At 36.1% G+C, this 27,036-nt stretch overlaps 2 protein-coding genes and 1 pseudogene across 4 annotated transcripts; 1 reads left to right on the forward strand and 2 right to left on the reverse strand.

Annotated features, from left to right (window-relative positions):
* Positions 1-1,243: 1,243 nt before the first annotated feature.
* LOC105764049 (pentatricopeptide repeat-containing protein GUN1, chloroplastic) lies at positions 1,244-4,868 on the reverse strand. The gene is made up of 4 exons (XM_012582496.2): positions 2,691-4,868; positions 1,989-2,205; positions 1,656-1,840; positions 1,244-1,585 (listed from the first exon to the last, which is right to left on the reverse strand). The coding sequence occupies exons 1-4, from the start codon at positions 4,625-4,627 to the stop codon at positions 1,321-1,323; spliced, it is 2,604 nt and encodes an 867-aa protein (XP_012437950.1). The 5' UTR covers positions 4,628-4,868; the 3' UTR covers positions 1,244-1,320.
* A 1,313-nt stretch (positions 4,869-6,181) lies between these two features.
* Positions 6,182-8,733, forward strand: LOC105764052 (uncharacterized). Of its 3 annotated transcripts, XM_052624919.1 has the most exons (9): positions 6,182-6,570; positions 6,657-6,724; positions 6,790-6,856; positions 6,941-7,068; positions 7,172-7,242; positions 7,353-7,396; positions 7,514-7,582; positions 8,011-8,111; positions 8,287-8,435. In XM_052624919.1, the coding sequence occupies exons 1-8, from the start codon at positions 6,304-6,306 to the stop codon at positions 8,086-8,088; spliced, it is 792 nt and encodes a 263-aa protein (XP_052480879.1). In that variant the 5' UTR covers positions 6,182-6,303; the 3' UTR covers positions 8,089-8,111; positions 8,287-8,435. The 3 variants fall into 3 exon arrangements, with proteins under 3 accessions (XP_052480879.1, XP_052480878.1, XP_012437954.1); XM_012582500.2 differs by lacking the exon at positions 7,353-7,396 and having other exon boundaries at positions 6,185-6,570; positions 8,287-8,733; XM_052624918.1 differs by lacking the exons at positions 7,353-7,396; positions 7,514-7,582 and having other exon boundaries at positions 6,184-6,570; positions 8,287-8,733.
* A 2-nt stretch (positions 8,734-8,735) lies between these two features.
* On the reverse strand, positions 8,736-26,108 carry LOC105762168 (pentatricopeptide repeat-containing protein At1g02370, mitochondrial-like; annotated as a pseudogene).
* Positions 26,109-27,036: the final 928 nt, after the last annotated feature.

The raw sequence follows: 27,036 nt of genomic DNA on the forward strand, positions 1-27,036 counted from the left end.
TTTATAAAACAACTTTGAATGTCACGAATTTACGAACCAAAATATAAACTCGACATTGACTTGTCAAATTAGCTTGGATCTAAGATATGTTCTTCTACTCATCAATAGGTACTGATCCATTCTATTGATCGTCGAATCGTCGCCTGGAGTTCAATAACCAAACTTAAAAAAAAAAAAAAACCTTAACAGTCCAGTGACTTAAATAAAAACTTTCCAATAGTTCAATGACTTAAATGAAAACTTTTGAATAGCTCAATGATCATTTTATAACTTTTTAAAGTTGAATGACTAAAATGTAAATTTAATAATAATTTAGTGACCTAAATGTAATTTACTATTGTTTCCCTTTTGAGTAAACTTTTTAGCAAAAAGGGTTTAATGAGAGAAACGTTAGTGTCAACTTCAGATTTCCACAATTGCAAGCCATTGTTAATGAATAGGGGTGTTAATATTTGGGATTGGGTTTGGGATACGTCAAAATATAATATTATTATATTTATTTAAGTTTAGCTCAAATTAAAATATGAACTTAAATTTTTGTATAAATTCATAATATTTTTAAATGATAAATGTGTATTCATATTAATTTTTAAATATATTCTTTTAAATTTAGCATTTAATATTTTAGATTTTTATTAAAATTTTAAATATAAACAACTTAACATATTTTTAAAATTTACATAGTATTATTATATGATATAAATTACATAATAGACAAAAATAAATTACAAAAACATAAAATGGGTGGGTCGAACCAGCTTAGGCCTTGAACATAGACACCCATACCTGACTCATATTTGGGATTAATTTTTTTTGCAAAACTCTATTTTCGAACCTTGGACCTTTTGACGGCGAATAGACATTTGGTTTTCTCACTAACTCAAGTAATATTATAGGAGTGGCTATAAGTTTTATTTGTGCTTGCCTTGTTTCAAAGACTCTTATAGAGGGGACAAAATATGAATACCCGCACCCCGCCTGACCCACCCTTGAAACAAAGACGATTGGCCTTCACACGACTGGTCGGCTCAATCGAGGATATGGATTTTGTACGTGTTCTCCGTGAAATTAACGGCCTCACATACTCGTTTGCAAAACCGAGCATCAACACCAGCTCCATATTTTCTGCTAGGTTTTGATTTTATGTTATCTCAGGTTTGTTGCAGTTTAGCTTTAGCCATTCTTTACACCTTTTTCAAGTACTAAGAGTAAGTACTAAATGCAGAGTGACAGTTCAAAAGCATGAGAAAAAGAGGTAAATGTATGCCAATCATGGTATAATTTGTACAACTTGAATGGTTCTTTATATTATACACACTGCTACAATGGGATTGTCTGTAAATTTGAGATTTCTTGAAACCTAGTGTTTTCAAGATGGGTTCTCTCATCGTGAAGAACAAGTAACTTTAGGGTGCCCGATTCTCTTAACCACGCGGTGATAACTGGACCATTAGATATGAATCTACCTAAGTTACACTTAGCAAGCTGAAAGGGTGCACCCATGCCAGTCAGGAGAGCTTCAACGGCCCGCTTTAGTGCACCATCACCAACTACCTTGCTATGTTTGCCCCAGCCTGTCAAAATGCTGGACAAAGAAATGGAAATTTATTTTCGGAACATGATTGTACAAGGAACATGTTAAACCGATTTGTTACCTTAACAGTTTCGGCAATTCGTGACCTTCAAAAACAATAGAACGTATGTTTAGCAACCATGCATGCACCATTGCTCGAGCAGCACCAGATGACATAAGATGCAAATCTAAGCAAGAATTAGACCATACATTCTCCCATACTTGCCGGCGTTTCCCTTCGAGAACAACCAGTTGGGCTCCCCGTTTCTATAAGGTAACATTTTAACAATGTCAAGCTTTTAAACCATGCAAGTTCCTAAACTTATAAAGATAGGAAGCAATAGGCACTGAAGCGGAACACGACAGAGAAAGATGTGCATCAAACACGTAAAGCAACAGAATCTCAAGAGCTAACCTGACCAAAGTGCCACAGCATGTCAGTCAGGGCATTATAAAAAGCAGAAGCAGTGGATGAGTCCATCGACTTTACTTCATCGAACAGGGATTGAGCCTGGATCCAAACATTCTCCCTATAACCCATAAGAAGCCCATGGGCAACACCGTAGACCTGATTATCAAACAACCGGAGCTCTTCCAACAACATTGAAGCATCCTCGAACGAATCACAGCGGCTGCATACAGAGCAATACATAGAACTGATCATCCGCGTTTTTCAGACAAAGATTGTTTAATACGTAGAACAAGAAAGAGAAAGCTTGATGAATAAAGTCGCACTATTTGCAAATCAGATAAATCTTGCCACAAGAAGTAAATTTCAGGGCCCGATGTGCCGTGCACTTGATTTGTTCAACTGCAAGTGGATAACGAGTGAGCTAATGTGCAGACTGTTGTTTTCTTGAAAAGCTAGAACACATTCAGTTATCGTAGAGTATATGTACCACTCATGCACTAATACAGGCAAAGATGGTTGCTTGTACATAGCTAAGGAACATTTAAAATGCAAGTACGGCATAAAGAAAAAGAACCTATGCATAAGTTCTCAAACTCAGTGAAGCTGTAAAGAAACAAGACTTCGGTACCACTACACCAAAATCCACATTTTCCACCAAACAGGATACGGAAAGCAACTAACGTGGAGGAAAGGTAATAACTATACCTGCAAGCATTTAAGATAGCTGAAAAGGTGACGACATTCGGTTTAATTTCCAACTCGTGCATCTTTTGAAAAACTTCCAAGATGCATAAGATTTCCTGCTTGACTCCACAACCTTTCTTTGCTTGACCTCCTTTCTCAGCAGCCAGCTGCCCGAAAATTTTTATGATCCGGTTATCCTTCCCGTCTGTTGCATCAGCTTCAATCCCACACTCAATGACCAACGAAGAAGTTTTGGTTTGCAACTCACTGATCTGACCAGTATCAGATAAGCATTCTGAAGTTGTAGACCGACCAAAAGCATCAATTATAGAATTGTACGTAACAACATTAGGCCTAATCCCTTCCTTTGTCATCTCATCGAGCAATGATACAGCAGATTCCACCAACCCATTCTTGCACAAAGCATCAATTAAGGCACTATATAGCACAACATCAGCCTTCAATCCCGCTCGCTTAAACTCTCTAAACACATCCATCGCCTCCTCATATAAACCACCCTTTGAATAAACATCGATTACGGTCGAGTAAGTCAATAAATTAGGTGATACCCTTTGTGCTTTCATCTCATCAAACAGTCTTCTAACTTCATCATACTTCCCTTGTTTCCCATATCCACCCAAAAGCGCATTGTAAGTTACAACATCCTTCCTAATCCCCGAACCCTCCATCTCCCGGCAAATATCTAAAGCTTCCTCAAACCTACCGAGCTTTGCATAAATTGAAAGCAGCGTATTATACGAAACTCTATCCAAACCAATACCCAAAAACTTCATTTCATTAAACAAATTGAGAGCATCATTGAATCTACCGGCCTTTGCGTACCCATCAATTATAGTACTATAAGTAACAACATTAGGCAAAACGTTCGCAGGCATTTCCTCCATAATATCAAAAGCTAAATCCATTTGTCCACCTTTGCAAACTGCATCCAAAAGTGTATTATAAGTGAAAATATCTCGATCAATCCCTCTATTAACCATCTCACTAAACAAATTCATTGCAGCTTCCCATAAACCGCCTCTACTACATACCGCAAGCAAAGAATTAAACGTTATCCGGTCCGGCTGCACTCCACCACTTAACATCTCATCGAAAATCTCCACAACCCTTTTAAACTCTACACCTCCTTTCCCACAAGCATCAATCACAGCATTGTAAGTAACAGAATTCGGCTTCAACCCATAGTTTTTCATGGAATCGAAAACCTTTATGGCTTCATCATAATACCCACTTCTCCCATAAGCACTAATTAAAGCTGAGAAAGCATAAACAGTGTTTCCATAACCTTCCCTTAATGCAGTCTCGAAAATACCCATGGCAAGTTCAACTTTACCCAATCTACCAAGTATACTAATCATGGCACTAGCTAATTTGCCTTGTTCATTTTTTCTTCTTTCTCTTCTAACAGCGAATTGAAAACATTTAATGGCCTTTTCATGCTCACCTCTGTTCCCAAGCTCTCGAAGCAAGAAAGTGTAGTCATCGGAGCCACAAAGCTTAGATTCGAAAGAGACGAGGACGTTTTCGAGGCTGGTTTGACCATTAAACAAGGCGAGTTGAAGGACTTCTTCAGCTACAGAAGTATGGCGGGTGTTGACGGTAGTTTTAGGCCGGCCCAAGTGCATTTTCGAGACGAACCTAGTCGATCGGCGGCCGGAGAAGTCAGGGGCGAGTGAAGGGAAAGGAGCAGGAGTCTGGGAGATTGGAGCACGGGCGGAGGAGGCAGAAGCGGCAGAAGCGGCGGCGGTGGTGTGTTTCGTAGCATTGGAAGACGAAGGAGGGGGTTTGGAAAGGGAGAATTTTTGGGGGTGAGGTTGGTTACGGTTGTTGTTATGGTGGTGATTACGGTGGTTTTTGAAGTGGTTTTGTGGGTACTGATGGTTCTGATAAGGCTTTGTTGTAGCTGTGATCGAACAATGCGGCGGCGTTGACGCCATTTTCAACAACTCCACCCTAAAAAAACAGAGGATGATGGCGGCGGCGGCAGCAAAACTATATAGGAATCGACAAAGTGATGCTAAATAGGGCTTTTGTAGGGTTTGTAAAGACGGGTAACAGTGGATTGAAACTGAGATGCCATTAGTGAAGAGACGACGGTGAAATGAAGAAAAGAAAGGGTCGGGGTTTCTTTTTTCTCTGTCTAAAATCTGAAGGGATAAGACAGAGAGAAATTGAGCTGAGTTACTTTGTTCAGACATTGATATGTACGACCCACTCGTGTCAACTACTGTTTGTCTAGCACTCAATCTTTCCATACACGTGGCAAGTGTAAAAATACACCCCCTGGTAAGTTTATAATTTGATACATGAAGTTTTCAAGGTTTAATTCTACCCAGATCCTGAACTCTTCTAACTTTTGAAATTTAGTCCCTGTACTAAGGCTTGATATAAAAACTAAAATTGGTAAAAGTACCATGGAGGCCCTTGTACTAGAATTCAGATTGCATTTTACCCCATCTACTAAAAAAATAGGCAAATTAGTCTTTATATGTTAGATCAAAGAGCAAACTAGTTTTTCTGTTAAAAGTTTCATCCATTTCTAGTGTTAAAAATAGGTCTCTGTATGTTAGAATAAGGTACACATAACATGCCGCGTGTAACTGTCTAATGATTCCGTCAATCACACCAATTTTTAACAATATAAATGGATTAAATTTTTAACAGAAATGACTAATTTTCTCTTTGATCTAACGTACAAGGTCTAATCTACCCAATTTTTTTAGTAAAGGGAGCAAAATACAATTTAATTCTTAATACAAGAGCCTCTATGATACTTATACCACTTAATTTCAATTTATTGCATATGTTCAAATTTAAAGGATTTCAGTTAATAGTGTTATCAGTTGGACTTTAGTTTTCAAATTAAACAAGTAGAGTGACTAAACTCTTGAAATTAAAAGCAAAATCATTTTCAAAATTTTTAAGAGTATAGGGAGTAAAGATAGAAATATACCAATTTTAAATTCAAAATTCTAATGAATTGTTATTAGACAAGGGTATATTATCGATAAGTACTTTTTCATATATATTTTATACTTTAAATAAAAATACATATTTTTATCAATTTTGCAATTTCTTAGTTTTAAGTTTGATAAAGATAATTTTTATAATAAGAGTTTTACAAAACACTTGAAAGTTGTACCGTTATTTAAAAAAAACTAATTAGATATTTTTATTTATTTTAATTTGATCTATTTATCATATTTTGATCCTTGTATTTTTATGAAAAATTAATCCTTTTATTTTACTTATTTTTGTATATAAATAGCTGAACTACTAATTTCCATATTAATAATTCAACTGTAAGGTTTTGTAATGTTACTAAATTATACTAGCCTTTCAATTTCACAAATTACGTTGACTAAATTATGATAAATTCAAGTAAAGGGACTAATTTCTTAATTTGTATAAAATTAGAGGGATGAAATTAATAATTAAACATTTAGAAAACATGGCAATTGAGCGAATATTAGCAACGAACTTCCTGTTGTTAAGTGCGACTTTGTTTCATTGGTCAGCTAACGAATGTAATCCCCCCCAAAAAAAAGGTTACTATAAACAAAGCAATAAAAACGGAAGCACCTGCTTCTATAACGACTTTTCTACCTCGACAATGGTGGTTCGGTTCCTCCTACTAGCATTCTTGGTCTTTGGGTTCGGTTTAACTAGACGGGTCAACTCGCACGAGGAATCGGGAGAACGGAGTTGCGTGTCAAACTCGGAGGAGATGCACATCCAGGCGGATTTCAAACCCGGAATCATCACCCTCGACGGCTGCGCCAATGATTGGGAAGACATTGATGGGTCCGAATTCTCCCTCCGCCCGGCCCTTGATCCAGATGAGGACCATGAGTACAAAGATGGGAAAATGACAGTGAAGGTAACTGCTCTATCAACTAATCATGAATCTCGTAAAACGGATATGAAAGATACCTTAATTTGTGTGTTTTCGTGGGATTGTCTTAGGCTTTACATGATGGAAACAATGTCTTCTTCTTACTCCAAGTTGATGGGAACTATGTCTACTCCAAAGGGTATGCTTCTTTTTTGGCCCTGTTTGAACATTTTGTGATGAACTGAGTGTTACATTTCAATGCAGGGACATCAAAAAATGCCCATCGGTGGCTCTCATGTTCCAAATCGGAGACAATGCTACCTATCATAATGTAAGCAATTCCATCAAACTCATGTTCTATGTTTAATCTTACTTTAAATACTATTTGTTTAGCTTTCTCTTGTTCTATCGTAAGATGGGCGGTTGTAAAGAACAAAAGGGGTCTTGTACCAACAAGACTTGCAAAGGCCATGAAGTCGACCTTATGCATTTCGTTATCGGAAACGCTATACCGGGAAGGCTTTACGGTGGAGGTGATAATAGGTAATGTAGTACAACATAAATTTGTAGTACAAATGTATCTTTTTTAGCCATCATAAAAGTCAATGATGTACGTTAATATACTTTTTTTTATTTGTTGACACAGCTTTGGTCCTTTGGTTGATGCATATGCTTGGAACCCACACTGTAGATACCTTAATGGAATGGGTCCTTCTGGTAAATTAATAAGACCCTCTTATCTTAGTGATATTTTCTTCTTTTTTTTTTCTTTTTCTTTTTTTGAGATGAGAATGATGGGGGCTTGCTTTGAACATGTCAAAACAAAGTGGGATTAGGCACTAAAGAAAAAGTGACTACAGGGATCATCAAGGTGACATTAAACCATCAAAGATGGCACATCAGCAAATATGTTTTTATTTGATTGACCATGCTTTGGGTATTATCCTTAATATGTTTATGGCATTAAATCATCATTCTTCACCGTTAGGAAATCATTCTAGTGGACAGAATAACTGGAAAGGAGCATGGTGGCACAGTAGCTTTGCAGATAAGTCAGGTAACTAAACTATTAGGATTATATTCTAATGGAGTTGAATATCTTAGAAAATTAGTGTATTCAGTACGAAAGGAATGATCTATATAGGTTCTATATGCATGTTTCAATGTCTTCAAAGAATCAAACCTGTTGAGTACTGATCACTGAGGTATGTTTTTGGAGCTTAGACAAGCAATCTCCAGTGCATCAAATCTGCAACAATATAACAAATGAGCTTTCCTTAATGTCAAAAATAACTTTTTTTAGGGGGTTGTCCAGGGATTGAACCCGAAACTGAAGTCAACTGAAGATCTTAACACAAGTCCTTTGGTTTTGTCAACATCATTGTCTGTTGGTCTATCGGTTTTTGGTTTTCTAGCGTCTTAAGACAGTGGAGTCAATACTTCATCTTTCAAAATTTCAACCTTAAACTCGTACACTTTTAATAGGGTTTGTGGAGGAAGACAGTCCTTATTCCAAAGGAGGTGAGAAGGGAACATATTATTTCGAATTCGCCAGGCCTTTGAGAACCATGGATCGTTTACAACAGGTTATATGATCTTCTTCTATAGCTTTGACCTTTTAGTGTATTTGCTTCTAGTTAGTTTTGACAAGTAAAGCAAACAAACATATATACCTACTGCAAGAATATCATTCAGTGGAACGTGTTAGATTTTTTACCTTGCAATAACATGACAGAAGTAACTTCATTGTTTGGATTGCAGGATGTTCAGTTCACAATTGATTGGTCGAGCAAGATGTCCGTTGCATTCTGGTATCCAGTCGATGGGAAACAATGGGTCGGGTCTGGACATTATACCATCAACTGCGATTGGGCGTCGTTGGATATTGCATGCGGTTCTGTCCCAACCGATGCATCAAGAAGTGGCTGGGACATGGCCAGTGCCTTCGCCCTTTTGTTCTCAGTAGCAGCTCTTTGTATAGCCATATTTGTTTCATATCACGTTTCTAGACCCAACACTGTCAAATTTGCACCAGTAGAAAATCTTTAGATAGTAATAAAAAGGTCTGCTAGAGTCCTTTGAACAATTCCCACTTTGTTAACTTTTTGTGATGTCTAGCAGTAAAACAACTACTGTGAGAATAAAGAAACAACCAATCCAAATGATCCAAATTTGTAGATTGGAACATGGAACAACTTCGGATTGCAACATTACTCTGGGCAAACATTCACTAGCAAATCCTGAAGCTCTTGGCTTATTTCAATACCATCTTTTGCCAACCTCTGCCACATGTTAGGCGCTACTTTACCTGAAACTATGTAAGCTTTTAGCAATGTCCGGTAAGCATTAGAATCGAGAGGGTTGTTATTCTTTAGAATCCTGCAGAATTGCTCGGCAGTATCAACAAGAAATAATCGAAAAATGCAGCTATAGTTTCAGGGTAAGGACTCCAGTTCTCAGAAACTGCAGCTTCCATACGTTTAAGGGCCAAGTCAATGCGGAGTTTCTTTAAGTAGTAAACCTTGAAGCGTTCCCAAGATATAGCAAAAGGACCTTTACATCTCTTCATAGCCTTATCAAACACAAGTTCAGCTTCCTCGAGCAGGTCCCCTGATAGATAACCATGGATCACGTTATCGGCCAACCTCGTATCATATACGGAGCAACTATACTCCCAAACCTTAAAGCATTTCTTCAGCCCCTTAAAATCCTTTAGCCTAATGAGTGACTAAACCATAACAAGGTAGCTCAAGTTGGGAACAGTGAAAAAAGCTCGTTTCATAGCTTCACAAACTCGATAAACCTCGGCTCGATTCGAAGTAACCAGCATACAAGCTAATCAGAGAATGGTAAGCCTCGTGTTTACGAGGCATCTTAGCACTCTCTAACTTCCTAAGAAACGCCTCAGCTTTTTCAAACTGGTTAACCTGGACATAAATTGCAGCAAGAGTACTACATTCTATCCAAGTACAGTTTTCTTCAACATTATTTGACAACTCCTCCACAACTCTCTCTACACTTTTTGTCGAGACCATTTTTTTGATAAATGGGGGTCGACTTGGATTTTGAAATCGAAAAGAAATATGGGAGTCGCCACCAATCTTTTTTGATGACGTGTGATCGGGTCACCTCGTAAAATAGTTGTTTTTAATAAACAATTTGATTTTATTAAAACAACAATTTTAGTTCACAAAATTCAAAAAAACGGGTTCGGGAGTCAGTTACGTACGAGAAAGGATTAGCACCCTCGCAACGCCCAAAATTGGTACTTAGTTGATTAATTAGCGTCTTAGTGTCGAAAATTAAAAACTTTGAAGAGTTTTTTTTTTAAATACGATCCTAAAAATTTTCGAATAATATGAGTTGGAATCTAGGATTCTCTTGTTCCGAAAGAATATCACATACAGCACGTTAGGATACGATACTTTAAACCCTCGAAACCTAGATCACCTTATGGTTTCCAAAATCCATACTTTGAAATTTTAAGAGGATATTTGGCTATTTGGTCAAACGAGAAATAGAAACCCAGCACGTTAGGGTACGTTTTCTCAGATTTTCAAACGCAAAATATTGCCTTATTTAGAAAAATTTTCTTTTTGATGTATGGTGTTAATATGCATGACGGAATAATAAATATGATAATGTAAGTAAAAATAACACGAGTAAAAACAAAAAATAAAAAAAAAGATAAAAAAAAATCAATTATGTATATACAACAATAAGTAAATAAACAAACAAAAACTAAAACATTTAAAATAATAATAATATTATTAATAATGGAATAGTAAATAATCTATATTTTAAAAATCACAAAAGATATAAGTAATTACATAATAATAATATATAATAAAACAAAATATATTTAAAATTTAAATAAGTAAATATAATAATAATCATCATAATAACATCAAATTTATTAATATTAACAATAAAGTAACCGAAATAAAAAAAAAAGGCTAAATTGAATTTTAAAACCAAATTCGGGGTCAAATCTGAAAATAAATGCAAGGGGAGGACCATTTTGAACGTGCGAATAACAAGGAGTGACCAAATGGGAAATAAACACCACCCTCCAAAATGCACAGTTTCAAGGTGGACCAAATTGAAAACCGAAATAAATTACAGTGCGAAATTAAAAAATAAAAGGAACTTAATTGCAAAACAATTAAAAAGCGGAAGGGTTAAAGGTGAAATTAGCCCTTCCGTTAAAAACACGCGAATCTGCCAGGCGGGTCGGGTTGGATTCGGGTCAGCCTCCCTAAAACGACGACGTTTTGGTGCCTGAGAGGCCAGCCTAAAACGGCGTTGTTTTGGAGGCCTATTTAAGTCAAATTTTTTTTCAAAAAAAAATCATTTCACACCCTTTCATAAAAAATAATTGAAAATTCCTCTCCTTTCCTCTCAACAGTCCCGATTTTCAGCCGGGGATCTGCTCGACCGCCACCACGCTGGTCGCCAGTCACCAGCGACGGCGCCGCCATCTACTGTGGCCGAAAAAAGGTAAATTTTTATATTTTTTATATATATTTATAAAATAGTTTTTTTTAAAAAGGGAAAAAAAGAAAAAAAAAGAAAAAATTCGAAAATAGGAAAACAAGAGAATAAAAACCTTGCACGTTTCTAGTTTTTTCTGCTTTGCTTTTTTCCTTCTATTTCTTTGCTCGAATCTATTTTTTATTTCCTTAAAAAAACGTTACAAATGGTTTTTTGCTTGGCTTTTATAGCCATTTTACAAGTTTTTATTTTATTATTGTTGTCACTTCTTTCTCTGTTCTTTGCAGGTGCAAGTGGCGGTAGAGTCGGTGGTGGCAGAGGGTAGGTGCAGCGCTGGTCAGAGGAGGCGGAGGTGACTGCAGAAAAGTGGGTGGTGGCAGAGGCTATAAGGAGCGGTGGCTAGGGTTTCTTTTCCTTTTTTTTTGCTGAAAATAGTTTAGGTTTGGGCCATTTTGGGCTGTTAGGGTTTTTTTTATTGGGCCATTTTGGGTCTGTTTTTTTTTTGTAAATAGGCTGTAATTTTTTTATCTGGTTTGGTTTCCTAGCGGTCCGGGCAAATTTAGGCTTCTACAGCTGCCCCTCTTTGCTCATTGTCGTGCAACGAGAATGAAACAAAGACTTTGAAAGACCAATATTGTCCGGTTTTGCCGATTCTTGACTTGTTCTAGTGCTTCTCTTTTTCAAGTTTCCTTTAGTCCACTGTGTCTTGTTGCTTCGATCCATTCCACTGCACTTCAGAGAGATAAGGCTTGTAGCTTCAATCCACTCTGCCGCAACTTCAGGAGGACGAGATTCATGGTTTTAGTCTGCTCCACTACAACTTCAAAGAAGTAAGACTCGTTATGGTCAATTTAATCCGACCTACCGTAACTTCAGAGGTATAGGATTCATATTTTTAATCCGCTCCACTGCAACTTCAAGGAGATAGGATTAATAGCTTCAATCTACTCCACTGCAACTTCAGGGAGATAAGATTGGCATCTTCAACCTGCTCCACTGCAACTTCAGGGAGATAAGACTTGTTTTTGATCTGCTCTACTACTGCTTAGGGAGACATGATCTATAATCTTCAACCTACTCCACTGCTGCTCAAGGAGATAGGACTGGTGGCTTAAATCTTCTTCCCTACTACCTTGGAAAGATAAGATTCGCCGTATTTGATCTGCTCCACTACTGCTTAAGGAGACATGATCTACAATCTTCAACCTACTCCACTACTGCTCAGGGAGATAATGTTGGTGGCTTAAATCTGCTTCCCTACTACCTTGGAAAGATAAGATTCACCGTCTTTGATCTGCTTCACTACTGCTTAGGGAGACAGGATTTACAATCTTCAACCTACTCCACTGCTGCTCAGGGAGATAAGGCTGGTGTTTCAGATCTCCTTCACTGCTAGTACAAGAAGACAAGATCTACAATCTTCTTCCTACTCCACTGTTGCTTCAGTGGTATAGGGTTTGTGGTTTCATCGATCTTTTCTGGGAAACATAACTTGTAGAATCCATTTCGTGGGCTTATTTATGCCTAGTGATTAGAATATTATGATCGGAATGAATCAAAGTCTCCTAACTAAATGTGCATGCATGAATGCAAAATGTTATGAAAATGATCCCTTAATGTTTGAGTTGTTATCGCACGTTATTCATTAAGGCTTTATTACCAACACGTCAAAACGCCATCTTTTTAGGCTAGTAACACTCATATCTTACTTAACCGGATTGCCCCCACTGTAATCTTCAAGGTTCAATCTACTGTAATTTTGGGACATAAAATTTGAACTATCCTCCTCCCACTGTAATTTAGGAGTATAAGATCTGACTCTCACAATCCTTCCCTACTACAATTCAGGGATATGGGATCTGAATCTCTTTGGTCTCCTACATCATTCCCAAGGTGTCGTACCAAATGTTTATGCACAATTGTAGAACTTTCTCCTCCGAGAAACCTCTTCTTATCACTTGGTGATCATTGCTTGTTTGTTCATTGAAGCTTTGTCACCAACATGACATCTTGTCATTTTGTTCAATAAATATTTTGACAATAAAATTCGAATTGATAGTCTTAATTTAGACTTCTCCTTCTTAGATATCTCAATCTTTTAACTTAGTACATTCTAAACAATAGTCCTGTTTCAGGTTCCTGTATTATTTAGAAACTTCTAGAGTAATATGCAAAACTTCCTTTGTGAAAGTATTACTAGTCCATTAAACATTATTCAAATGAAACATGCTTACAAAAAGATCATAACAATGGATAAAGATAGAACTGATTTGGGAGCATAGCTCGAAATAAATAAATTATCAAGGATAATAAGAATAAAGAGAATTTGATTGGGAACACGTATCTTGAAAAAGAAAGAAATATTCCAAGAACAACAAATTTAATATAAATAGTATGAAGATTAGGTGCCCCAGATATCGCAGCTTGAACTTCTCTGTACAAACTTTCTAAAGACCTTTCTGAGTTTGACATGTGTTTAGGAGATCTATAGTACTCTGTCGATGCCCCAAGATGTCGCCTACATTTTCTTATTGATTCAGGTATAGCAACATCACCACATGCCCAAATTTGATCAAAATTTGTGCCGCCCTTTTCGGGTTTTCAACTCAAATCCCCTTTGGTCTCAATGCGTCCTTTGCGAGTTTTCACATTGGCCTCTCATTTTTACTTTTTCATTTTTTCATGATTTTATTATTATTTTATTTTTGGACTCCAAGCGCCTTTTGCGGGTTTTCACCTTGGTCTTTTTTCTTCAAGTGAAGTATTTCTTGACTGAATCCGAGTTTACAAGATTTGGCAAGCTTTTACCATCCATATCGCTCAAGATCAAAGCTCTTCTAGAAAAGACCTTCTTTACAACATAAGGTTCTTCCCAATTTGACATCCATTTCCCTTTAAAATCCTTTTGTAGAACAAGAATCTTTTTCAATACCAGGTCCCCCTCATGAAATTCTCTAGGACGAACTTTTTTTGTTATAGGCTCGTATCATTCGTTTCTGATACATCTGATCGTAACAAATAGCTTTTAGCCTATTTTCTTCTATCAGGTTCAGCTGGTCATATCGAGATTGAATCCATTCAGCCTCATCTAACCTTAGTTCAGCTAACACCCGGAGAGAAGGGATATCAACTTCAATGGGTAACATTGTCTCCATTCCGTAAACTAGAGAAAAAGGTGTTGCCCCAGTAGAAGTTCTAATAGATGTTCGATATGCAAGGAGAGCGAAAGGTAATTTCTCATGCCAGTCCTTATAAGTTTCAGTCATTTTCCCTACAATTCTCTTGATATTTTTGTTAGCTGCTTCCCCGGCACCATTCATTTTTGGGCGATACGGTGATGAATTATGGTGTCTGATATTGAACTAACTACAAGCTTCCACTATTAAGTTGTTGTTCAAATTCAGCGTATTGTCAGATATAATTTTTTCAGGCATCCCATATCGACATATAATCTCCTTTTTCAAAAACTTGCTAACTGCTGACTTCGTGAAGTTAGCATATGAAGTAGCCTCCACCCATTTAGTGAAATAGTCAATAACCACAAAGATAAAACGATGCCCATTAGAATCTTTTGGTGATATTGGCCCGGTGACATCCATCCCCTAATGGAAAAAAGCCATGGAGAAGTCATAACGTGAAGAGGTGAAGGAGGTGCATGCATTTTGTCACCATAAATTTGGCACTTATGGCACTTTTTGGCATAATTAATGTAATCTCCTTCCATGGTGGCCCAATAGTACCCGAATCTTATAATCTGTCTGGCCATCGTGAAGCCGTTAGCACGCGTTCCACAGATACCTTTATGGACTTCTTCCAAAATTTTCTTAGCCCCCACAGTATCCACACATCTCAACAATACTTGATCATTTCCCCTCTTATATAAAATCTCTCCATCTAAGACGTAGTCAATGGCGAGCCTCCTCAATGTCCTCTTATTATCCTTTGTTGCCTGATCAGTGTACTCACGATTCTTCACATATCGTAGTATATTTTGGTACCAAGGATGATTATCATTTTCCTCTTCCTCAATACTATAGCAATGAGCCGGGGTCTCATAAATGCTGATTTGAATAGGCTTCATGTCTTCCAGTTTGTTCACTTGGATCATAGAGGCTAAGGTAGCCAAATCATCAATCATCTAATTTTCTTCTCGTGGGAGATAGCAAAAAGTGATACTCTCAAACTCCTCGATTAACTCCAGAGCCAATCTCCAATAATAGATTAATTTTGGGTCTCTCGTTTCCCATTCCCCTTTGAGCTGATATATCACCAATATCGAGTCTCTGTATACCTCCAATATCTTAATTTTTCACTCCATGGCTGCCCGGATTCCCATGATGCAAGCTCCATATTTATCCATGTTATTGGTGCAATCAAAATCGAAATCGAATTTACTGCCCCAATCTCATTACCTACAGCATTCGAAGCTCCGTCGAAGTTTAGCCTTCAAGGGTGATTTTCTTGAGAATCTTCTTCAGCAGTTGCCACATACATCAAGTCTTCATTCAGAAAATCAAAATTCATAGGTTCATAGTCTTCTAAGGCTCTGCTGGCCAAAAAGTCTGCTATCGCACTCCCTTTGACAGCCTTTTGATTTACATAGACTATATCAAACGCGGTTGACTCCATCATATACTTTAGAGGGTCCAATTTTGAAATTAACCAAGTCGTATGATAGAGCATGTATTGCCTCAATCTCCGTGTCGTCCAGATCAGGGTGTCGAAACCACTTTTTTGAAAAAACAAAAATTTAGTTGTCGACTAAAGAATAAAAATTGGAGTCACCACCGATCCTTTATTGGGGTGTGATCGGCTCACCTTAAAACGATTTTGGTCTGCGAGATTTGAGAAAACAGGTTCGAGAGTCGGTTACACACGAGGAAGGATTAGCACCCTCGTAACACCCAAAATTGGTACCGAATCGATTGTTTAATATCTTACTGTCGAAATTTTGAAAAGATTTTAAAATACGATTCTTTTATCCTGAATAAAATGAATTGGGTGATAAGGCTCACTTATTTCAAAGAAATAAATTGCCACACTCAGTAAGTTAGAGTGCAACATTTTAAATCCTCAAAATAAAATTTATCTTTTGACTTTTAAAACTTATGCATTTTGAGAAGGATATCTGATTATTTGGGTCAAGTGAGAAAATCAAAACCCAGTAAGTTAGGGTTCGATTTTACAAAATTCCTAAGTTTCGAATATTGCCTTTATTTTTATGTAGAAAAAATCCTCATCTCGAGAAAACAACATGTCAGGTCCAATGCGTTAGGACACAACGTATCGAATTCTCGAGAATGAGTTTCTTATTCATGCGTTTTGATTAAAGAATATTCTCGATTATTTAGATTCGACGAAGAAAATTGGAACCCAATACGTTAGGGCTTAATCTTCTCGAATATTCCTAATATTGAGTATTTGAATTATTTACGAATAAAACAATTTTAATGCTCTAATAAAATGTAATCCCTTTTTTTTTTTAAATGACGGAATGATAATGTAACGCGAAATGATAATTCATGGACCAAAATATACACTAATGAATACAAATAATCAAATAATATGAACAAGTAACACAAGACACGTAATAGCAATCGTCTCACATCATACAACATTCAAAAATTAAACGAATTATTAACCAATCTTTTAAAGATATACTATATAAATAATAATATTTAGATGAATTTTGAAGCAAATATACATATGTTAATTTAAATAAGTAATGCATAGGGATTGAAAATTCCATAGAATAGTATATATAATAGTACGTATGAAAAGGTTGAGATAAATGAAGTATATAATGGAGTATTTTAAAAGATATAAATTATATATGAAATAAGTAAAAAACGTAAACGTGAAATCAATGATATATTAGGTATATATATGTATCATAATCGAAAATAACTTAATACAAATTATATATCTATAAAATAGCATTATATAAAAATATTATTGATTTTAAAAGCACAAAAGTATATATACATAAAAATTTAAAAATGTATCATAAAAATAAAATTATTAAAATATATAGATAATATTAGATTAACATACTAATATATTAGATAAGAAAAGAATTAAAATAGCAAGATATAATAAAGTAATTTACGTATATAAAAAGAGTAAATATGTGAACTAATGTAATAGAAATACCAATATAACGAAAGTAATAATAATGAACTAAATAATTTTATAACAATAATAACAAAACAGAGGACTAAATTGGCATTACAGCAGTAATTTAGGGGAGGAATCTAAAATAAATAAAAGGAAAAGTTCAAATTACAAAACGTGAATAACACGGGGGGACTGAAAGGGGAATATTCCCAACCCCTCTCAAAATGCAGCGTTGCATATGAACCTAGATGAAATCCGCAACAAATTATGCTGCCCAAAATTAAAGAAACTTAAAGGATCAAATTGGAACACAGCGCAAAGTAAGAAGGACTGAGCGCGCAATTATCCCCCATACCAAAACGCGCGGATCTAGCCGCGGTTGGATCGAGTCATTGGGTATGGTCGCTAAATAGCGTCGTTTGGGCGCTAGGAACCCTAGCTCAAAACGGCGTCGTATTATGTCATTATTTAAACTAAAATTTCTAAAAAAAACATTTGCAGCTTATACATTTTTAAAAAAAATTGCTGCTCCTCTGCTTAGGTTTTGAAACCCATCCCCCTGCCGCCACTGGCCCGCTACTCCTCCGCCATAGCTCCGCCATAGACGGCGATTTGAGCCGACAAGGAGTCCACAGACCACTAGGTAAGTCCCTTTTCCTCCTTTTTTATTACACAAGATTAATAATAAAGAAAAAACAGAAAAGAAAAAAACGCAAAGAGAAAAAGACGAAAAGAACACCTTCAAAACTCAATCTATTCTTTTTTATTCTTTTTTGTGTATTGATATTGTGTGTCCGTTTACAATGCATATTTGGCTTTTATATAGCCAGAAAAATGAAAAATACAAAAGAAATCCATATATTTTTTGTTGTTATCATCTGGCTTTTTGTTATTGGCTTTTTCTTTGCTGTTGTTTGTGTGTCTGTTGTAGGTACGGCCGTACGGAGGAGCGTGGCATGGAGGCGCGCGTGTGGGAGGCTACTGTTGCAGAGGCTGGAGTCATTCTGGAAACCCTAGGGGTTTCTGAAAATTGTTTTTCCGTTTTGGGTTTATTTGGGCCATTGAGCCCGTTGTTTGTAAATGGATACTTAAAATTGGACTGCTCTACCATCTTCAACAAGTCTGGAGATAGGTTACGATCTACGTTATCTTTAAAGTCATGAGATCCCTCTAAACACATATCCCGTTGAAAAGGATTTTCTGAGTTCATAGTAGAGTCACTCATGTCATTGATATTTGAGGACTTGTTATAGGTACCAAAGAATATACAAAGAATGTATGAATTTAAGAATACTTATTTGTATGGTATGATTATGAATTAATGAAAGAACGATTTAGAAGAAAATCCAAGAGAATGAAAGAATCCAAAATGATTATTCGTGCGAAAATAATGAAAGAATCTTGAAAGAATATCTGCTCAAAAATAATTGCAAAGATATATTCCATTAAAATAACGATATTCAGACATATGCCCATTTCACAAAAAAGTTCTCATTGTTTCTAGGCTAAAACAACAAGCATGTTTTGAATATTACTCTGAGAAAGTTTTAAAAACTTCAGGTATTTCTTCTGCAGTCTAATTATTTAGAACACTCCTAGGTTCGTAAGGACGGATATCTAACAGAATCCTTTTTTCATTTGCACCTTCATGTATGGTATTGATGCCTTCTTCCATCGGCACACTTCTCTCACGATGAATGATTCCCCCTGATACAAAGGTTTTAGATATGTGGGGAATTATCATTGGTTCCCATTTAATTTCCTCCCCACTTAGGCGTGCCCTTCTTCTTTCTTGCCTTTTTTTCTAGCTCTTCCTTCTTTGCTTTATGTCTGGCTTATATCCTAAGCCAAAGCGATTTTATTTTTCTTTCAGCACTGGAGTCTCAATTCTTCCTTGGGGACACTTCCCTAATCCTCTTCCGGGTAAGGCTCATCTTTCCACTAACAATTGTAACCCCATCTTTGTGGTTTTGGATATTTTCAGTATTAAAATTTTGCTCCCCTCAAAAATAAACATTGCGTTTACAAACTCCAAAGATCAAAAGGAGTATTCAACTGCTTCATCATTAATTTCCACGTACGGCGCATCATTAGCTACAGCTATGATACAATTCCCTGTATGGCATTAAAATTGGCGTAAACTAGGGATTCTCAGTGTTTTGTCTTGCGCCAGACTCTTGTCTTGATGAACCCTGTTGGTTAGTAGCCACATTTATTGGCTGATTCACCATAATTGACTTCGAGTAGCCCTTGTTATATGTACTCATCTTGTTCACCTCATTCTCCTTTTTCTTTGGAGCTGACCTTCGGTTACTTTCTTCAGCATCAATCCTCCTACTCCTTATGGCGTTTTCAATCATTTCACCATTCATAACTATGTCAGAAAAGCTTTTTGTGGCACATCCTAACATATGTGTGATAAATGATGCCTTTAGTATGTTAATAACGAGTATTGTCATCTCTCTTTCCAGGAGTGGTGGCTGGACTTGAACGGCAACCTCCCTCCATCTTTGCGCATATTGCCTAAAACTTTCATTAGACTGCTTTTTCATATTTTACAGGGTGGTTCTATCAGGGACCATTTCTGCTACATGACTATATTGTTTCATAAATGCTTGTGCTAAGTCCCTCCATGAACTAATCTTGGTACGGCTTAATTGATTGTACCACTTAGATGCAGTCCCTGTGAGGCTATCTTGAAAACAATGTATAAGCAGTTGGTCGTCGTTAACATATCCAGTCATACGTCTACAAAACATGGTAATATGAGCTTCAGGCAACTAGTCCTATTGTATTTATTAAATTCCGACATTTTGAACTTATGGGGGAGTACCAAATCCGGAACCAAACTCAGATCTTTAGCATCAATCCCCTGATAATTCTCAATACTTTCCATAGTCCTGAACTTTTCTTCGAGCCATTTACATCTTTCCTCCAGCTATTTTGGCAATTATTTCTTTGTTTTCTCCTTCTCAGCCATTTCGTCGAAATTGGGTACGATGAGATTGGTAGGGTTCTCTCCGGGGTTAGAACCTAATCTGGTTTGGAAGTTCATTGGCATTGAGGTACCAGCCTGAAACTGTTGAGGCCTGATTGTAACAGAGGACCTTCGTGGGTGTACATCAGCATAGGGTTGTACATGTGGAGGAGTAAAGCCGGGAGGGTAGAGGGGTCTATCATTATCTCCTTCTTCAGCATTAACCATGGGGTCCTTTCATTTGTCATTTCCTCTATCCAACAGCTGTGTTAACTGAGCCACCATGTTCCTCTGGGACTCCAGTGTCTTTTCCGTCATATCTTGCTGAATTTTTTCTAACCGCCCTTGTATTTGGCCATGCATATCCTTTTGGAGCTGTTCGAGCCTTTCCAATATTTGATCCATGTTTTTCGATTTTGTCTGAGTACCGTAAGGGTGTTGGTTTTCCAGATTAACTGAAATAATTTTATCTAATTAGGGTACTTTAATGTTGTTAATACATATGATATGATGAAATGCATGAAATGGATGCAAAAAGGCGTCAATTCTAATTCAATTTCATTTTGAAAACTTTACTAGAAAATAATTTTCTTTACATAAGATGAATTACAGATAAGGCTTTGCCCTAATGCTCAGAACTCTAATCTCCTAAGTGACGAGGCTAACTCTTGTCCCCAATTTGATTCTAATTCATACTTCACGCTCAGTGTATCGACTTGCACTGCCAAAGTACCTCTCGGATTTGAAAGGTGGCTTCTCTCATAATATGATCTCTATTTCTAACCAGATTTTGAAAAAAGTGAAGTTGTTCTTTTTGACGTTCTTCACTTACTTCAAGGAGCTCAATCCGAATTTCACAGCTTTGTAATGCCGCCTCTAATTCTTCTACTATTCTTTTCATTTCCTCGATCTTGCTTAAGCTCACTCTTAGCTCCATCGTAGAATTACGATTTCGATAATGATGAAGAGATTTTTCATGTTCAACCATTCTAGCTTTTAGTTCACCTTTTTCATTTCGGCTTTCTGACAAACCCTTTTCTAAAGCCTCATTTTACGCTTGAGCCTCCTGAAATTTCCTTTCCCACCTATCGGCCTTGATCTTTTCCTCTCGAATCTCTTGATGCCACTACTCTGAAGTTTTCCCCAACCCAGCGGTTTTCATTGATAACCGCAACTTCTTATTATCTGTCTTCAAACTATCCAGATCTTTCTCAACTTTATTATTCCCTTTTCTTAATTTCTCAGTTTCTAACTTCTGAACATCAACATCTAATCTCAAATGCATTTTTTCTTCCTCCAACTATTCTATCTTCTTTCCTAGCTCTGAATTTCTCTTTTCAAAATCTTGTTTTATGATTTCTATCTCAAATGGGACCACTTGCAGATATTTCTCTATCGATCAAACACCTTCTTCTCTCGGCCTGGGGATGTTGTCATTTACCCTCTTACTCCACCATCCATAATATTCGGGAGTTTTCATTGCTCCTACGGTAAATCTTTTTATCCAGTAAATTTATTTCCAAGCGCTAGACATTTCTTGAATCTTTCTCTTATAGTTATCACCCTTATAAGAAAACTCACACTGAGCCAGCCCTTGTGTTGCTGGTATGAACTGTCTTGATCTATATTGTCTTAATACGAGCAAAGGGGTATATCCGACAGCTCCCCAAATTCCAAGTAAAGGGACCCAGTCGAAGTTCCCACATCGATACAAAATCTCGTCAGGCACCATCCAAGGAGTTTTCTATTCAATATCTTCATCTTGGAGATTTTAAAGGATCGCCATCCATCTTTCCTCTGTAATGTCATTACGTCTCGGTGTCACCGTTAATTCTTTCAATGGAGAATAATTTTCAAGAATACTTGATAAGAAACCTTATCCATTTTCTAAAAGTGACTGTAGAACCAAGCTAACAGGAGCTGTGCACAACCAATGAATCTTCCCTCACCCGTTCTCCGACATGCGCTCAAAGATCTGAATGTCTCGGCCAAAATTGCTAGGACAGGTGTGACCCTCTTATCAAGTAGATCAAACAAATCTGTAACTGCTTTGTCTACATGTCTTAATGCTTTAGGGAAAATAATCAACCCGTAAATACTCAAAGCAAAAACATTGACCTTTTTCCTTGTATCAGGGTGTGCCAAAACCAGATCTCGTAAACTTTTCCAAGGGACACATTTGTTTTCTCCTTTTTGTTTGATCCATACCGTGACCCATTGCTCACTCATTCTGGTGATTTTCATTAACTTCTTTACAAAAGTTAGGACATTGGCAACTCTAGAATAAGCTTTATCTGCTTGGATCCTCGGACAACGAAGTAAGGCTGTATACTCCTCTACAGTAGGCATCATGTCTACCTTGTCTAAGGTGAAACAGTTATAAGCAGAATTCCAAAACTGGGCCAGAGCTCGAAATAAATGCTCATCCACCTTGATTTCAAGCAAATAATGCAAATCCCCATAATTACAGTAAAACAACTGTTTGACTTCATCATCCCATTGGACCCATATTTCTTTCAACTCCTGGAGATTGTTCTGAGTTACGCTAATACAAGTGCAGTCCTATAATTCTGATGTGTACCCCTTCGTCAGACTATCACCTGTCTCGAGTTACGTTTTTCTGACCATATTCAGACAACCGTATTATCTTCCACTTTATCAAGAAATTCGTTTTCCATGATAAGCTTTCTATCTAGTAATCGAATGTGAATCAACGCCTTTTATAATGAAATACCATGTAGTCAAAATGCCATACAGTCAAAACAAAACACAACAAGTCAGTATCATGTATAAAAATAAAATTCAATACAAACAAGAAATAATAAAACACCTATTTGGGTAACTACTAGGGTTTGGCGTAGTTCTACCTTGGGCAAGTTCCTAAGGTTCACTATATGTGGTTTGGCTTCTAGGGTGAAGGTACCCGAACCAGCAGATTCCTCGATACTCACCTATTATAAGCTCATACGGACCCAGCTCAGTTCAGGGGAATACATTTCCCTATGGCTGCACGGAGATGAAAATCTCACGAAGACATAGGTACAGATGTATCCCGGAAGCGATTCACTCCTACACGGAGGTGAAAACCTCACGAATGAGTAGTTCTCACTCCCACTTAGAAAGGTGTGACCAACGGTCATGCAATGCAATGTGCGGAGATATAAAAATAAAATACAGAACATGATGAAAAATATAACTCAAAACAGAGGAAATGCAATGAGAGGATCATATGTTAAAAACAAAAATTTCAACTTTCGAAAAAAAGACAAAAATTAATCAATTTATGGCTTGACTCTCTTGAGATACCCAGTGGAGTCGTTAAGCTGTCGAGACCATTTTTTTGATAAATGGGGGTCGACTTGGATTTTGAAATCGAAAAGAAATATGGGAGTCGCCACCAATCTTTTTTGATGAGGTGCGATCGGGTCACCTCGTAAAATGGTTGTTTTTAATAAACAATTTGATTTTATTAAAACAACAATTTTGGTTCACAAAATTCAGAAAAACGGGTTCGGGAGTTGGTTACGTACGAGGAAGAATTAGCACCCTCATAACGCCCAAAATTGGTACCTAGTTGATTAATTAGTGTCTTAGTGTCGAAAATTGAAAACTTTGAAGAGTTTTTTTTTTTAAATACGATCCTAAAAGTTTTTGAATAATATGGGTTTGAATCTAAGATTCTCTTGTTCCGAAAGAATATCACATCCAACACGTTAGGATATGATACTTTAAACCCTCGAAACCAAGATCACCTTATGGTTTCCAAAATCCATACTTTGAAATTTTAAGAGGATATTTGGCTATTTGGTCAAACGAGAAATCAAAACCCAGCACATTAGGGTACATTTTCTCAGATTTCCAAACGCAAAATATTGCCTTAATTAGAAAAATTTTCTTTTTGATGTATGGTGTTAATATGCATGACGGAATAATAAATATGATAATGTAAGTAAAAATAACACGAGTAAAAACAAAAATAAAAAATCAATTATGTATATACAACAATAAGTAAATAAACAAACAAAAACTAAAACATTTAAAATATATATATAATATTAATAATGGAATAGTAAATAATCTATATTTTAAAAATCACAAAAGATATAAGTAATTACATAATAAAAATATATAATAAAACAAAATATATTTAAAATTTAAATAAGAAAATATAATAATAATATAATAATAAATGATAATAATAATCATCATAATAACATCAAATTTATTAATATTAACAATAAAGTAACTGAAATAACAAAAAAGGCTAAATTTAATTTTAAAACAAAATTTGGGGTCAAATCTAAAAATAAATAAAAAGGGAGGACCATTTTAAATGTGCGAATAACAAGGAGGGACCAAATGGGAAATAAACCCCACCCTAAAAAACGCACAGTTTCAAGGTGGACCAAATTGAAAACCGAAATAAATTACAGGGCGAAATTAAAAAAAATAAAAGGAACTTAATTGCAAAACAATTAAAAAGCGGAAGGGCTAAAGGCGAAATTAACCCTTCCATCAAAAACACGCAGATCTGCCAGGCGGGTCGGGTCGGATTCGGGTCAACCTCCCTAAAACGACGGTGTTTTGGTGCCTGAGAGGCCAGGCCAAAAAGACGTCGTTTTGGAGGCCTATTTAAGTCAATTTTTTTTAAAAAAAAACCTCATTTCACACCCTTTCATAAAAAAAAAACTAAAAATCCCTCTCCTTTTCTCTCAACAGTCCCGATTTTCGGCCATGGGTCCGCTCGACCGCCATCACGGCCATTGGTCATCGGTGTGCCTTGCCAATCTACGGTGTGCCAAAAAAGGTAAATTTTTTTATATATTTTTATATATATTTATAAAATATTTTTTAAAAAGGGAAAATAAAGAAAAAAAAGGAAAAAAATTGAAAATAGGAAAACAAGAGAACAAAAACCTTGCACGTTTCTAGTTTTTTTTTTTTGCTTTGCTTTTTTCCTTCTATTTCTTTGCCCGGATCTATTTTTTATTTCCTTAAAAAAAAGTTACAAATGACTTTTTGCTTGGCTTTTATAGCCATTTTACAAGTTTTTATTTTATTATTGTTGTCACTTCTTTCTCTGTTCTTTGCAGGCGCAAGTGGCGGTAGAGTCGGTGGTGGCAGAGGGTAGGTGCGGCACTGGTCAGAAGAGGCAACGGTGGCTACAGAAGAGTGGGTGGTGGTAGAGGCTATGAGGAGCGGCGGCTAGGGTTTCTTTTCCTTTTTTTTTGCTGAAAATAGTTTAGGTTTGGGCCATTTTGGGCTATTAGGGTTTTTTTTATTGGGCCATTTTGGGTCTGCTGTTTTTTTTTTGTAAATAGGCTGTAACTTTTTTTTATTTGGTTTGGTTTCCTAGCGGGCCGAGCAAATTTGGGCTTCTACACCTTCCATGTCGTTTAACTCCACGTAGCTCCACAACAAGAATCCGTAAGTGTAGCTACTCCGCGGAATGTTTCGCCGCTTCAATTCGTCGATGAGTTCAGGAACCTTCTCGGGTTGTCCAATTTCAAGTACAACTGCATGAGATCGTTCAAAAGCAAATCACTGTGGATGAGCTTCAATTCATCCATTAGCTTAAAGAGAGCTAATGCCTCGTCATTCAATGGCAAATCTAGAGGGGGGCTAGCTTGGGCTTCGGCCCCCTTAAAATGTAAAATTGTTATTTAAGCCTTTAAATTTTTTTAAAAAATTTTAAATTAGTAAAGATAAAATTGTACTTTAGCCCCCTAAAATTATAAAAGTTCGATTTAATCCTTTAAAAATTGTAAAGATATAGACAATAAAAAATTAAAATTTCATTCAACCCCTAAAAGATTGTTCTGGCTTCGTCATCTTTCTTAAGATTCTTACAATAGGCACTCAAAAGAGAACAGTAAGTAAATTCATTCTTGGCCATGGGTGAAAGGGTCATTAAGTAATCATTCGCGGCAACTATTTCTTTGGTTTTTGCTATAAGATCTAAACGTAGAGCATGGTCACCGTCGAAAAATTTCATATTCTACTCCATTATCTGCATATAATAATTAATAGGTAAAAAGACCTCTATGGTCCTCTCAATTTTGATATTGAGCAAATTAGTCCCGCTCAGAAAAATCAGAATAATTTAATTCATATTAATCACATTAATGCTTTTGTCAATTGTAAAATTGATGAAAAATATTAACTTGTGATTAATTGTACTTAGTTGCTAATTTTTGAAATTGATAGAGTTTTGATTCTTTTATAGTAGACCTACTCATGGGCCTGGCCACTCGGTTTATATGATAATTCATTTCAATTTATCAATTCTAAATACTTTATAACATATTATTTTATGCATATGATAGTTTAATTTTATTTTTGAATGTTCTCTAAAGTTTCACATTTTATTCAATTTAGTCCCTACAACCGAAATTGTTATAACTTTCAGCTTTTGAGCTTTGATTTTGAAACCGATCTCAATTATATCCTTCTACAATCCTATATTATTAATAATTATAGAAGTTTCATACCAATTTTGAAATATTTATACTTTAATTCCTATGTTCAAAACTAACAACTTTCACTTTACAAATTAGTCCTTTTCACTTCTAAGCTTAAAATATAACCATTTAAAATCAAGAACTTCAATAAATCATCAATGAAAACTTTTAGAAACTTTAACAATTTCACAAATTGGTACACGAGTTAGCTAAATCAAGCTCTCAGACAAAAATATAAAAATTATAAGAAAATGACTTGAGATACCTTAGAAATTAAAGGAACTAAGCTTGGAAGATGGCAACCCTATTTCCTCTTCTTTGAATCAGTTTTGGGAGGAGGATGAACACACTTGGCTTTATTTTTCTTTTAATTTTTACTTAGGTTAAAATTAATAAAACTTGATTAATTAACTTAAACCTTAATTACCTTAATACTAAATTTAATTGACCAAATGTTAGTGG

This window comes from Gossypium raimondii, chromosome 12 (assembly GCF_025698545.1).
Source record: "Gossypium raimondii isolate GPD5lz chromosome 12, ASM2569854v1, whole genome shotgun sequence".
NCBI classification, from domain to species: Eukaryota; Viridiplantae; Streptophyta; class Magnoliopsida; order Malvales; family Malvaceae; genus Gossypium; species Gossypium raimondii.

Coding starts and splice junctions, on each gene's coding strand:
- LOC105764052 (XM_012582500.2), top strand. CDS start 6,304: ATGGTGGTTCGGTTCCTCCTACTAGCATTCTTGGTCTTTGGGTTCGGT. Junction 6,725..6,789: donor AACTATGTCTACTCCAAAGG/GTATGCTTCTTT, acceptor ATTTCAATGCAG/GGACATCAAAAAATGCCCAT. Junction 8,112..8,286: donor CCATGGATCGTTTACAACAG/GTTATATGATCT, acceptor TTTGGATTGCAG/GATGTTCAGTTCACAATTGA.
- LOC105764049 (XM_012582496.2), bottom strand. CDS start 4,627: ATGGCGTCAACGCCGCCGCATTGTTCGATCACAGCTACAACAAAGCCT. Junction 1,841..1,988: donor TGCTGTGGCACTTTGGTCAG/GTTAGCTCTTGA, acceptor GTTACCTTATAG/AAACGGGGAGCCCAACTGGT. Junction 1,586..1,655: donor GAATTGCCGAAACTGTTAAG/GTAACAAATCGG, acceptor TTCTTTGTCCAG/CATTTTGACAGGCTGGGGCA.